The sequence below is a fragment of the Sebastes umbrosus genome, chromosome 2, assembly GCF_015220745.1.
Source record: "Sebastes umbrosus isolate fSebUmb1 chromosome 2, fSebUmb1.pri, whole genome shotgun sequence".
Taxonomy (NCBI): Eukaryota; Metazoa; Chordata; class Actinopteri; order Perciformes; family Sebastidae; genus Sebastes; species Sebastes umbrosus.
Window position 1 is genome coordinate 9,105,284 of NC_051270.1, and position 23,386 is coordinate 9,128,669.

The following is a 23,386-nucleotide window of genomic DNA, read 5'->3' on the forward strand; positions in this document are numbered from 1 at the left end:
TAAATACATTACCATGACTCAGCCAATGGAGAAAGCCAGTCAAGCTATATATATATATATATATATATATATATATATATATATATATATATATATATATATATATATATATATATATATATATATATTTATATATACACCACATTGTCAACTCTGAGTCACAGTGTGGTTAATTACAATCAACGAAAAGTGGAAGGCATCTGTGATCTCAGCAGAAAACCGCAAACAGAAATAGGATTTGAGAAATAAAAAGGTAGATGTTCCTCTACATCCAAAAATGTGATCTATCATTTTCATACTGAAGTAAGAAAAAGTACTGCAAACTGTGTCAATTTGCTTTAGATGCTTCAACAGAAAATAAACACATACACACACACAATATTTATGTTTTGATTGTTGTAGTCACAGGAAGTCAGTGAAGTGAAGATGTGATGGTTTATAGCCTGGTCCAGTCCATTCGGTATCAGAGGTTCATCATAAAAACATGTAGCTAGACTTTTATATATTTTTATATTTTAAGGGCCCTTCTAGGGACGGGCATTGGAAATTAGCAGTAGCTGTAAATGCTGGGATGAAAATACATTGTTGTGCAATTCTCTATGTAACCACAGGGCTGAGGTTATAGAGTTTAGTTAGGGATGCACCGATCCAACTTTTTCAGTCCAGATACCGATGGCGATACCGGGGCTTTGGGTGTCGGCCGATACCGAGTACCGATCCGATACCGGTGTTTAGTTAATAACCTGTATGCCTCACTGTGTGGAAGAGACTGGGATCATTCTTTTATGTGTAAGGAAACATCAGGCTTGACTTAAACATTGCTTTCCTAACTTTGTAAAACAAAATGTAACTGTAAGTTAACAGGAATTAAAATTCATGTGTAAACCTTTTTAATGCAGCAACAAAACTTAAACAGTGATTAATATTCCAGTATATCATGTTTATAGTATATAAACATAGAACTGAATTGAATAGATTTGCCTCATTGTCACCGATACCCGATCCAGCTATTTGAATAAGTTTCGACCCGATATCCAATCCGGTATCGGTGCATCCCTTATTTTAGTCCAGTGACAATCCATTGAACTTCTTAATTTTGACTGAACTTTAAGACGCACCAATCGGTCCCGCACAGACAGCTTAGTGCAAGGAATGGGACTTTTAATTGAAGCTTCTGTCAGCATGTAAACCTTCAAATTTAATGAATTTTTAAAAGCTTCTATATTTATTCCAAATTTCTTTTTATGTGTTGCCATCGGACTTTTTTTTTCCCATGTTTCCAGTTCTACTGTAAACTAGGCTTCCTGATTCATCCCATTCATCATGACATGTCGGGGAGGGGTGGGTTTGGGGGATTGAACCAGGGTCTGGGTTTTAAAATAGAACAAGCCAAAGTACATTCGCAAGCAAAACAGACCAAGTTCTGTTGATTGGAAAGAGTGAGGAGCTTGTGAACTGTGTGTCATGGGGTTTACTGTTAGCTCCAGTGGTTACGGGACAAACCTGGGAGAAGCAGAGAGGTTCTCCCATCGAAATCCTACATTTATTCTCGCTCCGGCGTGGAGCCGTCTAAAGCTTCCTTGTGTGGCTAAACTCTGAGCATTCCTGCTGGTTTGCTGTATCAGTCGGGACTAAAGGGCAGCTGCTAGGTTCGGGTTAACCAGGTTCAGCTCTGTCGCTGCAGACACAGCCTTTCACATGAAGTTTTATCTGTCAAGAATGATCTTTTGCTAAAGCTTCCCAGCGCTTTTCTTCCCACCTTGACTCTCATGTGGAAAAGTATTTATGAATACGTTCCCCCCCTCGGGCAATCTGTCACTAACAGGATGGAAATGAGGAGTAAACAGACTTGCTGCAGTCTAGTGGCAGTGTATGAAGCACCAGCTTAGAGGGCGAATTGCTTCCTCTTTCTTGTCTTCTGGGACTTCTAGTGGATTTCCTCTGATTGTCTGCGGATAGTCTGGGCGCTGCGGCCAGCTGGGAAAAGGTTATCAAAAGTAAATATGTGATCTGGAGGCTCATCAAAGCTGAAGAGATAGGCTTGTGTACTCAGCTGTTTAAAATGTGTCAGTGTGTGAGGAGAAGGAGGGGGGGGAGTTATTAAGCTGCTACACCTGCTATCGGCATTTTCTCTTAGCCGGAGCTCAAGATGTAAATTTTGATCATTTGTTTAGTATCTTCTTCCCGAGCGTGGTCAGGAGCAGTTCCCATGAAAGACGGCCATGCTGGCGTAGCAGCGAGGCCACGGAGGGTGAAGCGTCGAGGCTGTGGTGGTGACGTAACGTCACTAGTAGGCAGTGTGTCTTTTTACAGGCCCGGGTGTTGGGATTGTATTAACAGGTATGCCGCTCGCTGAGGGCTGCTGACAGTGTGCACTGACAAGTAGATTATAGAGAAAGACATAACAGCCATACCAGCACAGTGCCTGCCTGCCTTAAATCACGCCAAAGGCATTTTATAATGACTCACCAGAGGCTCTCACGTCCTCTCTAGAGAAGACTTAAACTCTCAGCAGTTTTTTGGTCAGAAAGCCTACAGTTCTTAAACCTCTATTTTATGTGGGAAAAAAAATTATCCCCAATTAAAATGCCAAATGCAAAGAAAAGCGTTACGACTTTATCACATTTTAGCTTGGCACTGGTAGACTACAAGCCACAGCTCCAGTGTGCTTTGAAACTTATGTCACAAGTGGGGTTGAAAGAGGTCAACCTCACAAGAGTTGCTTTTTAGGGAAAGAATTATAGGACGATCTTGTTTTCGCCAGTTTACTAACTTAATTTGCACAACTGGGCCCAACTTTCTTTTGTGTTTTTCAGAGAAGGGATGCTATCAGCCCTTTTTTGTTGGTCTATAAAATGGTGAAAAATGTCAGCTTGCTTTAGGGTAGTGTCATACGATCACAGTGGCCTCACTTTCTGTGTGTAACTGACTCCAGAGCTGCTATTCAGTGGATAAGTTTAGAACAGGGGTTCTCAAACCTTTTGGGGCCAGGGACCCCTTACATGGGAGAAAATTGAGGACCCCCTCATAATCGTAACACTGATTATGCATAATGCGTTCAACCATTTGTACTCTTCGATGCCATTAGAACTGTTTGTATTCTAAACCTTTTCAATCTAAATACTTTAGACATGTTTCATAGTGATAAACAGAAACATATTTCAGTTTGAGTCATGTTAATACTACTGTACTTATGTACTTTTAAACAGAGGGTCATTTATTCAAATTGCACTTGGACTCAACTTGACAGCGTTTATAGCCTACATTTCAAATTTTCAGTAGATGAACAGTAGCAAAACATAATGAATCCAGATATTTAAACATACCAGTCTAAAGCTGACTTTTTTTTTAAGTTCTTCAACTTAAAAATAATTAACTTATTGCTGTGTGTCACAATCATATCAGAGTTTCTATTGGCCCAAAGCTAACATGGGTGGGAGTAATGGACAGAATATGCTTTTTTTATTGGCACAAATGGTCCCCATCTGTAGATATGCACGTTTTAAGGATACAGCACAGTTTTATAATTTACAGCAAATTATTTCGCGGACCCCCTGACAGAGTGCCAAGGACCCCTGGTGGTCCCCGGACCCCACTTTGAGAATCACTGTATTAGATTATTTGAGCTGCACGACTAAAAGATCCCGATTTGTTAGATCATGTTCATCATGAACTTCAGTCACAGTTTCATTTATTTTGAGCATGAAACATACTCTGCCAGACATTTGGAAATATGAGGTTGCTGATATGTTTTTGTTGACGACAGCCAAACATTTTACATTTAAATATATATTTTTAATGCTCTGATCTAATAGTAAATTATTACTGATTGTTAAAGCTATAATCGGAACACAGTGTTTTGGAGAATATAAAATGGTGATAGCTGGTAAGTTAAAGACCCTTCTCAATAGTGAACCTCGTTGAGAGGTTTGCACCACCACCAATATGTTTTAGGGAACTGCAGATTATGGTATTAGCAATACTGTCTTATAATATTCTGCATTGAGACACTGATCACTGATCTTACTTATTCACATTAACATCAGTTTGTACAGAACGGTTCAACTTCTCTTTAAACTTTGATAATGATGCATAAAGCATACGTGATCGCCCACTTGTTGAAAATGGTAGCGAGATAAAAACAACAGTGCATTTATTATGACGTATTAACTTATTTTCTTAGAGTATACAGTGATGTTTACAGCCCTGAGGTGTGACATCTAGTGTGTAAATACGTATAGCAGGCGGCACATTGCTCTAGCTCCAGGTGTTACCTTCAGGGCAAACCTTTGATTAAAAGAATGACATTTGTTTACACTGATTAAACCTGCAACACCAACGCTAATGTTTAATTATAAAATGTTGTAATTGTCTGCTTGTCTTTCCCAAACCTCTCCGCGTCACATGCATACAGTAAAACTTTATAGACCAGCATTAAAGTTTTAAGGCGACAACCTGTTAGCTGGTCGGTGTGAATTTTCCATGACTCACTGCCCTCCAGCTTTTGAAATCTAAATCCTCCTCACATTGATGTGCGATAATGGCCTCCGTGTTTCTGTGGCTGCTGCCGGGGCTTCAGGCCAAGTATTGTTTTAGAGCGCAGCACACATGTGGGAGTAAAAGTTGGAAAGGCGAACACTTCACCTATCATCGCCGATCACCACCATCATCGTGTCTTACCAAACTGTTCCTGATGCTGGTTCGGATCCTTTGCTGTTGTACTTGTTTTAGTTCAAAGTATTTCTCCGTCTAAATAGAAACAGAGTTTACTGACTGTTGCATTAAATAACAAAGTACGACTCATGAGGTTAAAAGCAAATGTAAACAAATCTATTTTACCCTGAACATGAAATTGCATAAATACATGTTTTTACAATTTGTTCACATCAAAGTGGAGACAACTGTCCTTTGTTGTCTGTCCTTTGATCAAAAGCCCGGACATGTTCGCTCCTGTCGTATATAATTCTTCAATTCACTAGATCATAGCCTGAAGCAGTCTTTGCATACACTGAGACTTATCCAGTAGGAGCCACTGTACTGCTGTTATCATCCATGTTAGCAGCTGCAGCATGGTTCTGGTCCGTCTGTTGGTTGGTCCACTGCTTTAGTCCAGACTGCAAGGTTCAACGGTTATCAAATAACAACAAAGTTAATTGTTATGTTTAAACTTTAATTAAATTAATCTGGAGTTTCATCCACATCCTCTAATGCCACCCAATTAAACTCCTGTTTCCAGGATGATGTTTATTTCTTCTTTACATCAGGCAAGTGAGTTGTTAGATTTAATAGCCCGACGTGGCATTTTACTCAACCCAGGGCAAGCGGGCAAGCCTTATTGTTGACCCTTGGACTGGAATATTGAAACAACTTTTGATAGATTGCCATTTTACTCAGACATTCATAGTCCCCAGAGGATTAATTCTACCAATTTTGGTGAACCCCTGACCTTTCTCCTAGGGTCACCATGAGGTTGACATCGGTGATTTTGAGTGAAATGTCTTCCAACTACTGGATAGATTGTCATGAAATTTAGTGCAGACTGAGATTCATGGATGAATTGTAATAACTGGTGACTTTTCTTTGTGTCAATACTACTGACTAAAAACCTGCAGAACTAATCACATTCCCATCAGCCTCAGCTATACTAAGGGTTTAGTGCTAATTAGCAAATGTTAGCACTAGGGATGTCACGAGAACTGAGTCGATGCAAGTCGATGCAAAAAGGACTGTGCTGCTCACCGGCTGCTAACAGCTAACGTTAACTAGCTCTCATCCTGCCGATGTCAACACGAGAGGTGCCATTTACATTATGATGAGTTCAGGCTCTATTCAGTAAAAATGAGGATTGGGCTATGGTAAATTATAACGTTATCAAGAGGTGTTCAAATGTAATCTTGTAAATGTAGTTTTTGGTGAGAAACTTGACTACAGTTGTTTGAAGGAGAAGTTTTTATGACCGCTTTAACTTGATAACAAAAACCAGTATGCAAAGGATAATGAAGGAGTGTATGTTGAAGTATATCGGATTTATTGTTTTTACCTTTGTTTTTTACTGTGGTATCGAGAATTGTGGAATTTCACTGATATCGCCTACTAAATGTCTGGTGTCGTGACATCCCTAGTCAGCATGCTAACAAGCTAAGATAAGATGGTGAACATGGTACACATTATACCTGCTAAACACCAGCATGTTAGCATCGTAGCATGGTGACTGATGTTGGCATGTAGCACAAAGCACCACTGTGCCTCACTGAGCTGCTACCTTGGCTTTGGACTCTAGTTTCATGAAGAATGATGGTGTCAGAGTACTTTTGAAACTCCTCCGTGATTCATTTTATCCTTTGTTTAACAAGTTGTTTTGTCCCATATACTGTATTTGATCAACCAAGACAAGAGCGTGTTTAATGGATGACGTCTTTTATTGTAGAATAGTTTCCTTCTATGCCTTTGATGTCGTTGTGTTATAAAAGCTTGATAAAAGCAGGCCGGCATGGAACAAAAAAAAGTGGGGTCACATTAGGCGGACACAAGAGCAACAATAGCCTGAAAGCAGAGCAATGTCAACTTTATTGCGCTGTTAACCTGGGCTTGAATAGAACAAGTATTTACTCTGTCCCGCCATGTTAAGATGGCATTGAAAATGACAACCGCAAGGCAAACATGTTCTGTCAACAGCAGCACAGCTCAAGTGTACTGTCAATATTAGAAAAAAAAAAGTACAAACAAATATCTCTTTATAAGTATCACCATTTCAGAAATAACGAAGGTTGTTTTAATTGTCATATTTAACAGCTATTTATTGCAAACGCTGTGTAAATAAATGATGAAACATCCAGATCATTTGTAAGAATGTGTTCCAGTGTAATTGTTCTGCCGCTTGGCTTTAAAGGAACAGGATGGGCTGTTTGATTTCGCCAAGACCTCATATTGTGATGATGAAACTGTTATGATCCCCGCAGAGAGCCTCAAATGAAAGCATACAGCAATGAACTAAATAAGAACAGAGCAAATGAGGTTTACATTACTGTTGAATTTAATGGGATCCTCACCCTCTCCTTTTGTTCTCCTCCGGCAGTCTGTGGTCCCAGCATCGACATTGGGAACGACATCAGCGAGTTTAAGAGTCTAGAGAACTGCACGGTGGTGGAGGGCTACCTGCAGATCCTCCTCATCGGCGACAAAAACAACAACAACATCAACCAGGATGTCTTCCGCTCCCTCAGCTTCCCCAAGCTGACCATGATCACCGACTACCTGCTGCTGTTCCGGGTGTCCGGCCTGGACAGCCTGAGCACGCTCTTTCCCAACCTCGCTGTCATACGCGGGCGGAACCTCTTCTACAACTACGCCCTCGTGATCTTCGAGATGACCAGCCTGAAAGACATCGGCCTGTACAACCTGAGGAACATCACCCGCGGCGCCATCCGCATCGAGAAGAACCCCGAGCTCTGCTACCTGGACTCCATAGACTGGTCCCTCATCCTGGACGCCGAGTTCAACAACTACATCGCCGGGAACAAGCAGTCCAAGGAGTGCAGCGACGTCTGCCCGGGCATCATGGAGAACAACCCTCAGTGCAGGAAGACCATGTTCAACAACAACTACAACTACCGCTGCTGGAATTCCAATCACTGCCAGAAAGGTAAGCCGACTGTCACACATGATAGCTCATCAGGGATTTGAATTGCAAATAGATGGCGCAGACAGTCTAGCCTGGGGCCTTGATTTGTGTAGATGTGAATCTGGGAGTGTAATGAACGGCTCCGTGCCTACAGCTGTGGCCTGCTACCTGTCACTTTAACTGCTTTGGCTGTTGTGTTTTGGCTGCGGGGAAGGAAGAAGGAACGCAGGGGGATGTTGTTATGCATGATCGACTTGTCTGCAGATCTTTGCTGTAATAAATCTCAGGTGTTTATCCAAGTTAAGGAAAGATGAAGAGCTAAACAGAGGTATCAGTGGAGGCTGCAGTTTTGCCTCAGACTATGTCGTTGTTGAGAGAGGTTTGAGCAACTACTGGCTGTCAAATGTCAACCTCTGTTTACTCAAAAACCTGTATTTTAGGGTTGTTATTACCCGTAGTTATTGCATTTCTCTCAAAAGAGGCAGTAGCTCACATATTCAGGTGTCTTGTGACGCTTATTTGGATGCAAGTTCAATTCAAATGTTCTCAGTAAATGCTCCAGAGTTTAATTAAACTACTCCAGTGTGAACTCGCCCTTTAATTCTGTGTTTACGACTGCAGCGTTTTTCGATGACTTGTTTTGCTGGTGCGTTTTCAGACAATGTGTTTTGGCTGACCGAGTGTGTGTGTGTGTGTGTGTCTGGCTGAATTGTTTCCCTGGTGACTGGCGCCTTGCTGCAGACTCAGCATGTTGATGTTTTCAGTCTTGTGACATGGAACTGTCGCAGGGACTGGCCTGGAGGATCGCATGCATGTGTGTGCACACACACACACACACACACACACACACACACACACACACGCACGCACACACACACACGTAGAGTCTGTCTGTCACCATCATCAAACACACTCAAAGCGCAGACAGAGATGCAGGCACGGCACGCACACACACACACACGTAAACAGGCCGAATCACAGAGATGCAAATATGTCTAACATACACACATGCGCCTGGCTTGCTTTGTTGGTTGTTGGAGTGGCAGAGTGTGGGCACGCTAGAGAAGAAACCAGGAGGTGGGATATGTTGGAGGACGACGTGTCGGATGGATGGAGGGGGTGTCAGGTGGAGGAGCAGGACTCTGTGCTGTTTATCGTTTGTCTTGTCAGCAAGAAAACACTATAGAGAGTCCACAATAAACTCTAAACCTCGCCTCTCCTGTTTGTCAGTTTGTACCAATGGCCGTTAGACTCTTGTAAATAAAGGTGTCATTCAGTAAGACACTATATCACTGATAATTTAACCAGTCATCATATGGATGGGTACCTAGTGAACCATATAAGCAAAGGTGGTAAAGTACTTACAGCTTTTACTTAAGTAAAAGCAGCAAATGTATAAATACTATGTTAATTAAAAGTACAAAAGTGTTAGCATCAAAATACACTTAAAGTACCAAAAGGAAAAGTACTCATTATACAGAATGGCCCATTTCAGAATAATGTATAGGCTATTATATTATTGGATTATAATTATTGATGCATTAATATGTAAGCATCACTAATGTTGCAGCTTTTAACGGTTGGGCTACTGGACTACTTTATATTCTACCCGGCAACTTAATCCATAATAACAACATCATCATTTATTAGTTGATTTATATTTTGCATTAATAATCTCAACTAACTAAAGCTGGTAAATACATGTAGTAAAAAGTATATTATAAATATATAATATTTCCATCTTAGATGTGGTTGAGTAGAAGTATAAAGTAGCAGAAAATTTAAATACTCAAGTAAAGTACAAGTACCTCAAAACTTATTTACATTGCACTACTGACCATAAGGCCTTTTTAAAGTTGTGTCTTCACATGCGAGAAGGCCACCCGTCTTCCATCCTGCTGCCGCGCCATCAACTCAACAACAACCGGCAGCTGTGTTGCTTTGACGAAGAACTCCACAATTCAAATTCATTTTGGTCAATTATGTGACCTTCATCTCCGAGTGTCTAAAAAATAAAAAAAAATAAGATTCAATTCCTACATTGTTAACATTACAAGCAACTAGAACTTGGAGATAAAGTTCATCAGTATGATATACTGTATATATCGGATTATAAACCAGTATGTGGTATGGAGGTCAAGTGTTACAGGGCTGTACAGACTAGACACCGTACAGGGCCATCTTTCTGTCTCCACTCTGTTGAGACTAAAACATGTTGTTTTTCAGAGGGCCGGGGCTGTGAAGGACAGGAAATAGATTTAGATATTATTTTAAAATAGCCAACAACTAGATGCCTTGGCTAGTAGTACTTCTATTACCAGTGCTAGTGCGACAGCTGCTGCTACTACTGTTTCTCTTACCACTGCCTCAACTACAAAGCCACCTGCTGCTACAACTAACTACTATTACTATTATTACTACTACTACTACTACTACTACTACTACTACTACTACTACTTTTCCCACTGAGGCTACAACAGTTAGTATAGATACTGCTGCTACTAAAACCACTGTTACTACTGAAAGTACACCAGTGCTGGGGCCACATTCCTCTTGTGTGCAGCTGTATGATGTCTGTGCCCAACAGGCACATGTACACACAGACCTCTGCTCCACTATAATGTTGACTAACTGATGCCAGCACAGTTAAAGTGGCGTCTGTGTGAACTTTTAACTTGCAAAAATTGTAATCTTTATTTAAACAACAGGAAAGAGTCCAAGGAAACAGGAGGGAAAACTCAGACCTCTCATGGAAATGAATGTAGGCTCTTATCCACTATTTTAAGACATGGGGGTCCACATAATTTCACCACATGGTTGCAGATTGTCCATTGGCCACATCTCCAGACTATCTGGACAGATGAGACACTTTTAGGCATGACTGATGTGTTTGTGTTCACTTGGCATCTTCCTATCCGAGAGGTTGACGTGCTTTGTTAAGTCAGTTTAAGTAGACTAAATATAGAAGAAGTGGAGAGCGACCCCGTGAAGATGCATAAGCAGTCGACCGGGCTCCTGAGGGAGTGTGCCAGCCAGGGCAAATGGGCCATCGTTTGCTGCTGCCGCTGCCTTAAAACAGCATTGATCTCAAACAACATGAGCACTACTGCTCTCACTGCAGAGACTGCATTGTTGTGCTATTTATTAGGCAGTTTATTGGAGGAGTCTGGCGCTAGTAAAAGCAGGCTTCATTAAGAAGAGGAAGGCCGATAGCTGGAGTAGTTTAGCTGGCTGACCAAACAGCGTTCATTCCCTCAGGTTGTCGTTGTCTGGCGGCTCCAGTACCTGCAGATCAGAGGCTGTTTATACGTATGCAATCCTGTTTCTTAGTGGTATCCAAAGTGGTAAACACTACACATACAGTAGAGTATGGGAACACTTTGGGTTTCACACATTACCAGGACATCTCTGACTACATACATGCTGTAAAGGAAACATTTTTAGATATTTTCCAAAGTAAAAGTCCATAGAAGTGTATGATTCAACCTTTTCCCCATAGTCTAGTGTTAAAAAAAGTTAACAAATATCGCAATCAATCATAATATTGAATAGCAATACTTACAAATCGCAATACATATCGAATCGGCATCTAAGTATTGTGATAATATCAAATTCGGAGATAATAAGCATGTTGTCTGAGCCCTATGTCTTAGTATGTAGCAGTAAAAATAGTAAAGCCTAATGCTGCTAGTATCATGTCTGTTTACTAGATTTTGTCCCCGTATCAGCAAACACTCTGACAATAGAGGACCAAATTATAATGGTTTTCATGTGTCTCTTCTGATAACGCCCTGTATCAAGCTTCAGTAATCGTATCTGGGATGTATTGTTTGAATGTGTGCCTTGCTCAGAGGCCTTCTGCTGCGCTGGCACGAGAGTCATCTTTGTATTCAGAGACATTTTTATTTCCAGACCCGGTCATTCATCAGATCAATAAATGACGGAAGGGGAAAAGTGCTAGCCCTGTTTTCATTGAGTTACTATAGAGGACATTCTCTGAGCCGGAACTCATTCATAAAACTGTTACAAGGAAAAGAGGGTTCAAAGGCTCTTTCCTTCTCTGGGAAAGTGGAGTGTTTTTCAGTGGCGGTGGTGGGGGCTACATTCTCCCATGTTTACTTCCCTCATTTGTTTTTTTTTTTTGGAATCTGGTTTGGGTGTTTTGTTTCGTTCATAACTCATAGGCTTCTTCTAAAGAAGAGCCATGTCCGTGCATGCTGGGAAACAAACACACTCTCTGAAACACACAAACCCACACACACACTCTCTCATTGAACAGCATGGGGGATGTTTTTCCGGTGCTTTGTACGGTCTGAGGAGATGAAAGCACATCATTAAAGTACAAAGTAGGTCTTCAGGGATTTACTGGAAGGAATTTTTGTCTTTTGTTAACCCCTGACTGAAGCGATTACTCACTAAACTAAAAGGATTGTCTTCAGGGTCGTTGCTAGATTAACTTACTGTACTTGACATGTCGGTGTTTGCTCATTTGTTACGTATTTAGTTGTCATTTTATCGTGAACGGCGGCATTGCTTGTCAAGATACAAATCAAGTATAGGAACAAATTTCTAAACTTAATACTTTTATGTGTAAGTTTTGAAAGTTTCTGACTTAATACAACTTCAAGTGGTGTCATCAAAAAAGACACTGGCAGGCAGCAGTGCACTATTTCCATGCCTAAAATGTAATTTTTAAAAAAGGCTTCTTTGGGTGAGCAAGTAAGGGCTGGGATATGGCCCTTAGGTACTGCCACATGATTTTGTTTTGAAAAATATAAAACTTTTGGCAGGAATCAGTAAAGGCCATAAATCATGTTATTTGCCAGCATCTCTTTACAGTTTAACTTGGATGTAAAAAGTGATGTGTGCTGACTCACAATGAATGGTATTTATATTTCTGACAGAAAGCCCTCTCAGGTACTCTGGCTCACGGTAAATCCCTGTAGTGACAAGCTTAGTGCTTAATCACTTTTTATTAATCAGCATACAAGAAAATAATCCACATTTGTTTAGAAATATTCTGTCTTTTTGACCGACATGTCAGCTGGGTTGATAGATTGGACAATATTTCTAGCTCATTGCAGGTATACATCTGTATTGTGTATACGTTGGTTGTAACAAGAAATTTCGGTGCAGATGGACCAAGGTTGTTTGAACCAGTTTAGAAACTGTCACCAATACGTAGTTTGTCCAGCAGAGAGCACACTGACAAATTTGTTTTTCAACTGTAAAATGTCCAAGTCAATGCAAATTTAGTAACCAAATTTCAGGGGTCATTGTCAAAATATTTGTTTAAAAGTGCTCTATACGATATCCATAGCATTAGTTTAGCAGCAACAACTATTTGCTATGTAAAGATATAGAGGAGTAGTGTCTACCTGAGTAGAGAATGAAGTCTCTCTCCCTCTGTGTGTGTTGTAATCAGAGCTTCTCTGTGCTTTGTTGACATCGCCGGGCTGGCTGCGCGTGCTTTTAGTGCATGTTCGTGCCTGTGAGCGTGACCCACTGGCTAGCTCACTGCACTCATACAACGGTTACAGCTGATACCGTCTTCCAGACCTACGGTGCTGTTCCGGAAGCGTAGCACCCCCCAGGTAAACACTGTTAGCGCTGTTAGCACCATTAGCTGCGAGTTGGCGGCTCAGCCGTCGCCATGTTGAGAGCCGTGCGGAGGCAATAGAAATGCTCCCAATCTTGCATGTATTTATAATGCAAACAAATGTTTTTTAACTATCGTACATCTATATCGTTATCCGCCTTCAAAAATACAGTATCAGTTTGGGCATCATGGTGTCGACGCATCCCAACAACGTACCTGATTCGATTCCAGCTTCATTGCATTTTGTATGCCTCCTCTTCCTCAAGTCTCCCAACAAATCTCAGTATATCAGATAACAGTTTTTGCTGAAACAAGTAACGCTGTGATTTTTAAATTAAAATGCTGAATGCATCTGTGAAATTGTGCATTAGCTGACATGCAGGCGACATACTATCAGCTGTCCAGCAGGAAAACACACTTGTGTGTATGTGTGTGAAAGAGAGTCACTCAACAGAGAGAGGGAGTGAGTTGTGGACTCGGTCCCAGCCCCCCCTCCCTCTCCTGTTTTCTGCTTGGTTTTGGATGTGGTAGATCCAGTGTTTATTTACCTAGTGCCTCTCTAGTGCTTAATCTGAGGCCCTTTTTGAACATATATATATATATATATGTTTTTCAGTTTCTACCTCACTGATGTTTTGGAGAGTTTCAGTAGTGAACCGTGACTGTTTCTGCTCTCTCCCAGGATGGTTGAGATGAGGTAGCTGGGATGATTATTGAATATTGTGCAAAGGCATTGATTGGGGCTGTAAAATGTTAGGTTGTGTTTAGAGTTCGGGACTAAGACTTAGTTCCATTGATGAACTTGTTAAAATGTTTCCAGAACCCGACATCACTTCATTGATCCGCCTTTCAGCTACACCTTCTCCCTGCACTTTTCAAATATAACCAAAAGTCAGGTGCTGTATTTCTCACTCACTATTTTTCTGTTTTCCTCTGTGATTGATTGTAGTGAGGGTCTGATATCGGTCGTAGGTGTAGTGCACAGTGACCATTAGAGCAAAGTGATGGCAGCTGCATTTACCACAAATTCAAATTAGTCTCTGTTCTCAGCTGCCGTGAGGACGTCAGCTTTGAATATCCTGCTTCCATAACAGAGAAAACTGAATATTTGATCACAATCTTATTGATCCTGCTACTTTTAAGAGGCCTGCATTGTGGGTTGAAAGACATTTTGACTAGATGTTTATGGAGTTAACACGCCTAAGTTTAGTTAAATATTTTATTAAATATTTTAATATGACACATACTATAGCGGGCTTCTTGCTGCTTGCATCTCTGCCACAGATGAAATGGATTGCAGTGCTCGAGAGATAAAATCCTCTGGACCTCTGAGATGCCCAAAGCAGCCGATCAGGGGAAACTGAAGAATGTTAAATTAATCTGATGAGACGAGGTGTTTTTAATTTTTAGATATTCATTTAGAGACACATAGAATAGCTCCCACCAATAACTTGGTGATGTGTTTCCAGCAACTATAGTATGTATCACTGCATGTCACGGTCAATTAAACCAACAAAACTGGCTGGACATCTATTTGCAGAATGATTGCATGTGACAAAAAAAGTAATGAAAGGATGGATTAAGTACAAAATAAAGGGTTGAGAAAGGTATTGAGAGAGCGAAGGAGGGAAAGGAGAGAGTGAGGAAAGAAATGGATGATGTACTGAGAGTGTTGATGTAGGATACACAGGAGCTCAGTGCTAAAGCTTCCACAAGGTTGAAGCCATCAGACTCAAATCAGATGACAAAAGTGATTCAGTATGTTCAGATGTGCGTTTTAAAGTGAAGTGGCACGTGCAGGGATCGGTCAATAAAACGAATGCATGGCTCTACCTCCTCATGCACATATTACATAACTGAACATGACCTGTAACATACAGTAGAGTAGTACAGTATGTACTGACACACATGCAGAACAACCACATAAACAGCATGTGACAGTATGTGTGTGTATACGTCATGTAAGGCAACAGGGGAGAGAGTGTGTGGAGGTGTTTTTGATCAGAGTAAATCAAAGTGAGAGGAGCCCAGCAGCTCCAGCAGAGAGGTCATGTTATCCAGACAGACTGACTTGTGTGACCCAGTGCTTAGGGCTTAAGGAAACCCAGTGACTACTAGTTCCTGCTGATGTCTGTCTAATCTCTACTATGATTAGCTACATATACCATCATGTAATGAGTACAGACACCCACTGTCTCACTCCATGTACGCGACTTAGTCGTTCAGGGGATTGATGTGGTGTCCTGTTTGAATCCCTGGTCTGAAAGTGATAGAGGAATGCTCTCTCTTCCCTTAATGTCACTAAGGATCAATGTTAGAGACATTTAAATTAGTTTGTGTTTGTACATTACCTACATCAGGTTATTGTCTTATGCTTGTGGGTGTGTCCTTTCCATTCACAACTGAGCTTTTGATTGACGGCTTTTAACAGCCACTCACATACAGGAGCTGAGCATATCATGAGCTGTCAACATGTAAAGCTGTATGATATATTTAACAGACACTATTATGTAAAATGCTAGCATGTTGACTTATCTTGGGGCTGCTCCCTACGATAGCATGATAAGAGCTAAAGGAGTTAACAGATCATTTCAAACTATTTTTCTTGAATAATAACTTAATCGTTTGGTTTGTAAAATGGCAGAAAATAGCTAAAATAATCCTCACATTGTCCCCAGAGTCCAAGATGATGTCTAAAAAATGGATTGTTTTGTCCAACCGACAGTCTAAAGCCTAAAGATATTCAGATTAATGATATAAATCAGAGAAAAGCAGCAAATCCTCACATTTGAGAAGCCAGAGCCAAATAATGTTTTTTCAAGTTTTGCTTAAAAATGGCTTTAAATCAAACAATTTGAAGCAGACAGTCACATCTTTTGTTAAAAGTCATATTTGGTTAAATGATCTGTGAGAAAACTGGAGTTCAGACCAACTCTTCTTGTAAGCATTGCAATCAGTAAAATGTCATATTTACTGTCAATCGATTAAAATATTTAATCGTGATTAATCGCACATTTTTTATCTGTTCAAAATGAAACTTAAAGAGAGATTTGTCAAGTATTTAATACTCTTATAAACATGGGAGTGGACAAATAAGCTGCTTTATGCAAATGTATGTATATATTTATTATTGGAAATCAATTAACAACACAAAACAATGACAAATATTGTCCAGAAACCCTCACAGGTACTGCATTTAGCATAGAAAATATGCTCAAATCATAACATGGCAAACTGCAGCCCAACAGGCAACATCAGCTGTCAGTGTGTCAGTGTGCTGACTTGACGATGACTTGCCCCAAAACTGCATGTGATTATCATAAAGTGGGCATGTCTGGTAAGAGGTCAAGGGACCCCTTTGAAAATCGCCATGACAGTTGTCTCTCGCCAAAATTTAGCTTAAGTATGGAACATTAGTTAACCTCTGCCTTGACAAGCTAGTATGACATGACTCCTTAGGTTTTCTAGTTTCATATGATACCAGTATCTTCACTCTAGCTTTAAAACTGAGCCCGCTACAACCTAAAAATTGCAAGGTGCGTTAATGTGTTAAAGAAATTAGTGGCGTTAAAACGGTTTAGCGTTAACATGTTATTATCGTGTTAACTTTGACAGCCCTAATATTTACACTACATAACACCTTTGAAGATACTTGGATACTGTCATCTTGTCCTTTGGGAGTTGTATAAACAGGTTTATTGTTTTCACCTACAGCGGACATTTTAAAAGCCGTTATTTGTCAAAACTGAAATCACAACATATGATGATCCGCAACTAGTCGTGCACCCCGTACCCTGACCCAGAACCCGGAGGCTGTCAGGGCTGGTAATTATAGGGACGGCTTTTCAAACCAGGCACATCCATGACTACTTTTAGTGAACAGTCACACCCATCCCTGGAATTCCTGGAAGAGAACATTACTGGTTTGGCTGTGTTGAAGTGCCTACTGTAATTATGTGGCCTTTAATTGTGCTCTGTTAACACCGTCAGATTGGGATGAGCTGTGACCAGGGACGGAGACCAGTCTCTTGTTTGTGGATTTGAGGCTGGTTGGAATAGCGTTTTTAATGTTTTGTTGTAAAGGCTCATTTTCCATCATTTCTCTCTGCTGGGATCACAGTAGAATAGAATTACAATGAAAGGGAGAGAAAAAGGCAATATACTTTGTCCTGGTTTGGGTTATTGTGTTCTCCAGTTTAGGACTACAGTTTTGAGTTATGTTTATATAGAATTGGCTTACCAATTTGTCAGGATGGAATAAGAACAAAAACATAAACTGTTGATACATTTATTCATTGATTTATTTTTCTGATGTCACAGATTTTTGATGAATAACCATCAGTTAGTGGGTAAAGGCAAATACTACAACAGCTAGAGCAGTCTGTCACTTTACTGTAATGCAGCCTTTAAAACCAGGAAAAGACAACACTTGTGCCATATTATGATATTATGATATCTAAAATCTAAGACGATATCTAGTCTTATATCACAACATCAATATATTGCCCAGCCCTAGAAAGTAGGATGGGCAAGGAGGCTTTGCACACACTCACACACAATCAGATAGCAGTGTACATTTAGGACGCTGATCTTTACGTTTTGTTCTAGTAACATGGCAGAGAACCCGTTCCATACCATGGCCATATTGACCCGTATGACGTCAAGCTGCTTGCCAGCTTTCCTGTCACAATTGCAGGTCCAACTGGAGCATTTATTACTACCAGTCTCCAGACAGTTTTTGTTGTAGGTGACATGGGTATTAAGTACCTGGTTACCAGTCTCCATCCAGTCTAATAATGATAAGACCAACCTAAAAAGCATTGTTTCATTGACCTCCTGTGCTTTCAGTCCGTTTCACCTCTGATCACACCACGCATCACTGTTGGTTATAGTTGGGTGTGGTCAGAAGTTCATACTACATACAAGATCGTGTATCAGAAAAGGGTAGCTTGGAGAATCTCTGCTTATCAAAGTAAGTGGAAAAACATCCAGGCCTTGAATTCTGGTGGTGATAAGATCCCAACATGTTTTAATGCTACCAGAGAGGTACTGTAGGTCATTAGCACTGCGAACCAAGCCAAGCGTCCTCAAGGTGAATGGGAATCTTATACTCCTGTAGCCTCCTCCATCCCTTCCATCAAATTCCTGAGATATTTCTGTCTTCCCGCGCCAAGTAAACACACAAACACAAAGACTCAGGAATGTAGACAACTCCTTCTGATGCAGCCTGTGTGAGTTGGTGGTTGGAGTCAACAAAATTAGGAATTTACATTCCACGTATTTTGAATCTCTCCAAACAGCTTTATGTGCCCACTAATTAAATTAACACATTTTGACTCAAAGTGGACTGATGAAGGTTAAATCAACCTGTGTTTGATGCTGACTGTTGATTCACTCTGTAGGTTTAGGAAATTAATCTGCTGGATCAAAATCTGGCATTTTACACAACCTAAAAACTAGAAAAAGATGTGGCCAGTCATGTGAATGAACTACAATATCAAAACAAAAGTGTCTTTACAAGGGCAGAGCAGTTTATTGTTGAAATCTAGCAACAACCTAATATGATAAAGAGGGAGCCAGTCCAAGTGAAAATAAACCAGCAGGTTGGCTTTATGGTGTCTGCTGATAAGGAAACCCTGAGCTCAATGCCATGTCATATTCTCCTGAACAGAAACAATGTGAGGTGAGGAAATTTCCCCACTAGTTAATCAACTTGTGACGACAACGGTGTTACCGATTACACCGGACATTTTACAAGAAAACAATGACGCTCAATATCTGTAAAGCGCGTACTTTTGATCTTTAACGTCGGATGTCTGTGTGTCTGGCCTCTACGGTCGAGCTTTCGCTGCGTGGCCACAGGTTTCCACCTGGCTTCTGGCACCTTCCACCTGAATGCTTTGTCCTCAACACAGCGATTGCCTCATTATATTTATGGTTCCCTCATAGCATTGGGTTTAAATCCAAGATATTGCCAAATATGCGCTTTTGCTTTTTGCTTTTGACACCAAATCTTGTCAGCCAACTCTTTTTCATCCTGTGTGTGTGTGAATCCGACTCCTGCTACTCTACACATTCACTTTCAGTTTGTAGCGTCCTTTGTCCGACAATGTATTGAAAACACGATGCTGATACGTGAAAATGAACTAAATGGGTTTTATTTCTATAAAGAAATCAAAATGACGTTGACCGTAACACCGGTAACACCAACTACCGCAGCAAGCCAGTGTGATATTTCATCAGAATAACTTTAACTTTGCCTTGTTTCATTGTGATGTGCAGTTACTTACATTATTACATTAACAATAAAGGCTTTACACCAATTAATGATCTGTTGTTTTATGAATAGTGTTGGTTTGGACCATTAGTGTCCAGCCATAGTTCTAAGCCCTACAGAAGAGCTGCAGCTCCTGCTTTTAATATGAACGTGAAACATGTTAAAATCACTTGTGATGTCAAACAGCATCATCTGTATTTACTGAAAACAGCAGTGATCCAACGAGATCCATCAGTGGTTGAGACTGTCTCGTTACTGGATTTTGAGCTCAGTCCTCTTCCTGCTTTCTCTTCACTGCTGCCGTAGCTCAACACTGAGCTCAACATGTGTTGCCTGCATGTTACATTGCAGCAACTTATGTTTGTAATTTTGGCTTTGTGTACAGTTTGGATAATGTGTTTGCATTAGCTAATACATTTTTTGTTTGTTCCAAGCAAGATGTTTCCAATTATCGTTGTGTTATTGTATAACACACACTCAAAAACACACATGCTGACACACAAATCATCCACACCAAGAGTTCTCTGTATGCTGCATTGTATTTACAGTAGGGCTGTCAAAGTCAATGCAATAATTTCTTTAACGCAGCTTACAATTTTTAGGTTGTAGCGGGCTCAAAACCTCAGGAATCCACTGGTGCCAACCATGTCAGGATGGAAGCTAAAAACACTCCTAACTTGTGCTTAATTTTGGCGAGGAAAAACTGGCATAGCCTTTTTCAAAGGGGTCCCTTGAACTCTGACCTCAAGATATGTGATGAAAATGGGTTCTATGGGAAACCACGAGTCTCCCTTTTACAGACATGCCCACTTTATGATAATCACATGCAGTTTGGGGCGAGTCATAGTCAAGTCAGCACACTGACACACTGACAGCTGTTGTTGCCTGTTGGGCTTGAGGTTGCCATGTTATGATTTGATGTATATTTTTATGTTAATATGCATCTGAGAGGGTTTCTGGACAATATTTGTCATTGTTTTGTGTTGTTAATTGATATCAAATAATAAATATATACATACATTTGCATAAAGCAGCATATTTGCCCACTCCCATGTTGATAAGAGTATTAAATACTTGACAAATCTCCCTTTAAGGTACATTTTGAACAGAAAGAAATGTGGGATTAATTTGCGATTAATCACAATTAACTGTGGACAATCATGCGATTAATCGCGATTAAATATTTGAATCGATTGACAGCCCCAATTTACAGTGAAAGTTAAGTGGGTTTAGTAAACTTAAGTTTCTTTTTAATGATAAAATCAGGTTGTGTGTGAGCCACATGCAGTGCACTGCACAGGACAGCACATAGACTATTAGTTAAGGTCAAACCTTCTTCCTCATTGGGTAAGAGTTCAACAGTCTTGTTTGACCTAGACATAACCCTCAGAAGCACTCTTATTGTGGCCATTGTTATTTCTGCAACTCTCTTTGTCCTTCAGAAACGGTAGCCACGTGTGATACCTGTCCTAATCTTAACTTATCTTGGATCTGTAGCTATCAGGGAACAGGTCCTTGTCAACCCTGTCCACCCTGTTATTGTCTGGCCTCTGTGGAGGCTCTGGGGACCAGTATTTGATTTGTCTTGTCTTTTCCAGGTCAGTCAGCAAGGGGGATGCCAGGAATTCCTTTTGTCTGTAGTTATCTCATAGTTTCAGCCAACAAGTTCCACAAGGCTAACTGTTGGCGCTGTTTAGACTAGCTTAAACAGAATATTTGTCAGATATTAGGTTGCTACCAGGTATATGATTTGCGTAACCCTTCTGACAGGAAATTGTGTTGTTTAATGGTTGATAAGCCTGGTTTTGTATTGTCTTTGTATGAGGGGGATGGAATTAACGGAGAAACGTAGCTGGTAAAGTTGCATGTAGAAAGGTTGTTGGTTGTTATCAATATTGTTTAGCCTTGTATAGACGCCAAGATGGAATAGTGCTTTGCACTGTATGGAACATTTTGGTGTACAGTCTTCAATCAGTCTTTTGTGTGAGACACAACTTACTGCACATGTCAAGCTGTCCGTCTTCCTGTCTGAACCTCCAAGACATAGTCTCTCTGGGTAGAATTAAGAGCTGCATAATTGATTTGTTGTCAACTATTAAGTTAATCACCAACTATTTTGATAATCGGTAAGAAAACGATATAAGAAAAAAAAAGTCAAATTTAAAAAAAAAAAAAAATAGCCATGACAGTTTTTCCTTGCCAAAATGTAGCTTAAGTTTGGAGCGATATTTAACCTCCTTCACCACAAACTAGTATGACATGGTTGAGTCCAAGGTTTTCTAGTTTCATATGATGCCAGTATCTTCTCTCTAGCTTTAAAACTGAGCCCGCTACAACCTCCGGAAGATTGATTGTGTTAATGCGAGAAAGAAATTAGTGGCAATAAAACAAATTTGTGTGAACGTGTTATTATTGAGCTGACTTTGACAGCCCTGATAGATATCATTTTTATTAAAATTTTAGTTTCTATTTTTTATCAAATTAGCTGAGCTACTTTACAATCTTTCCATGCATCCCCAAACAACTGCAAAAGTAGCCCTTGGGGTACTGATTCCCTGGTTGGGAGTCACAACTCTAGACCATTACACAATACAGGTATTAACCTGTATTGATGCTGTCACATGACTCAGCAAGCATACCACCTGAGCAGATTCTCAGGAACTGCAATCCATCTTGGTATAATGTTACCATGTGACAGGCGGTATGTGTGAATCCCCTCTCAGCCAGAAAGAGACGCATGTCAAGCTTTTCATCACTTACAGGAAAGATCACTTCACCTCTGTTCGTGTTTTTCCCATGAAACAGACTGTAATTATCAACAGGAAGCTTCAGACCACACATCTCCTGTGGGACGTCTCCTCACACTGGGAGGAGCGGAGGGGTGGGAGGAAATCAAGCATCACGTTTGATATTCCTGTCAGCAGCACTGTGCAAACTACAGCTCTTTACCTGTACTGTACAGCTGGTGCTTATAACGGTACTGTGCTGGGACGATACACCCATCTCCCGATTCGATACGATCACGATACTTGGGAGCCGATTCGATATGTATTGCAATTTTCAAGTATTGCGATTCGATATTAAAATTTATTGCGATTTTTGTTAATTTCTTTAACACTAGATCATAGAAAAAGTTGAATCATACACTTCTAAGTAAAAGAAAATATCCAGGCATCAGTCTTATTTCCATGTATGTATGTTGGTATACAGTTCCTTTTGTTAACGCCTTATTTTGAAAACCAGACTTAGTCACACGTGTATGCTTCTGCTAACTTCGTCACTATCTCCGTTCTCTTTTTACATCCATGGTCAGCTCCATCGGGGCCGTTTGAATGCATTTAACATAACTGTCAGTATATAGGTGCTCTACAGTTGTAGCGTCGGCCGATTTGACCACAGATGAGAGTGGCGGCTGGCTTGACCGCACGTTACTGCGATACGATAACATTTCCTGTCCATGACAGAGTTAGCATGCAGCTTTAGCCATGATGTCTAGCTCTGCTTTTCCTGGCAATGTGTGAAACCCAAAGTGTTTCCATACTTTACTGTCCGTGTAGTGTTTACCACTTTGGATTTAACATGTGAGGGTGCAGGACGTGTCCATGCAGACCCACCATAATCTTGTACTTTCTCGTTTCGGTTTGTTTTGGTTGACATATACGGAACAGATATGACGTCATGTTACTCTGACGACAACAATAAATACATTTATTTCCCAACCCTTTTGCCTTTGTGCTAAAATAAAATGGATATCTGATTCCGCCTAAAGTGTAGTAACGCCTTTTGGAATGGGGAAACCCTTTTGTACATGATTCATTTATTAATTTAATCGGGACAGGACCCAGTGAAGTTGTCTCTATGAGTCATCTAATCAGGATCCCCCCAAAAA

General features: G+C 40.5%; 1 protein-coding gene across 2 annotated transcripts in view; it reads left to right on the forward strand.

Annotated features, from left to right (window-relative positions):
* The window catches only part of LOC119476609 (insulin-like growth factor 1 receptor), a 51,689-nt gene that overhangs the window by 2,648 nt on the left and 25,655 nt on the right, over positions 1-23,386 (forward strand). For both annotated transcript variants that reach the window (XM_037750025.1, XM_037750017.1), the window contains exon 2: positions 7,076-7,642. In XM_037750025.1, the coding sequence (XP_037605953.1) occupies positions 7,076-7,642 (567 nt within the window). The remainder of the gene's footprint in view (positions 1-7,075; positions 7,643-23,386) is intronic.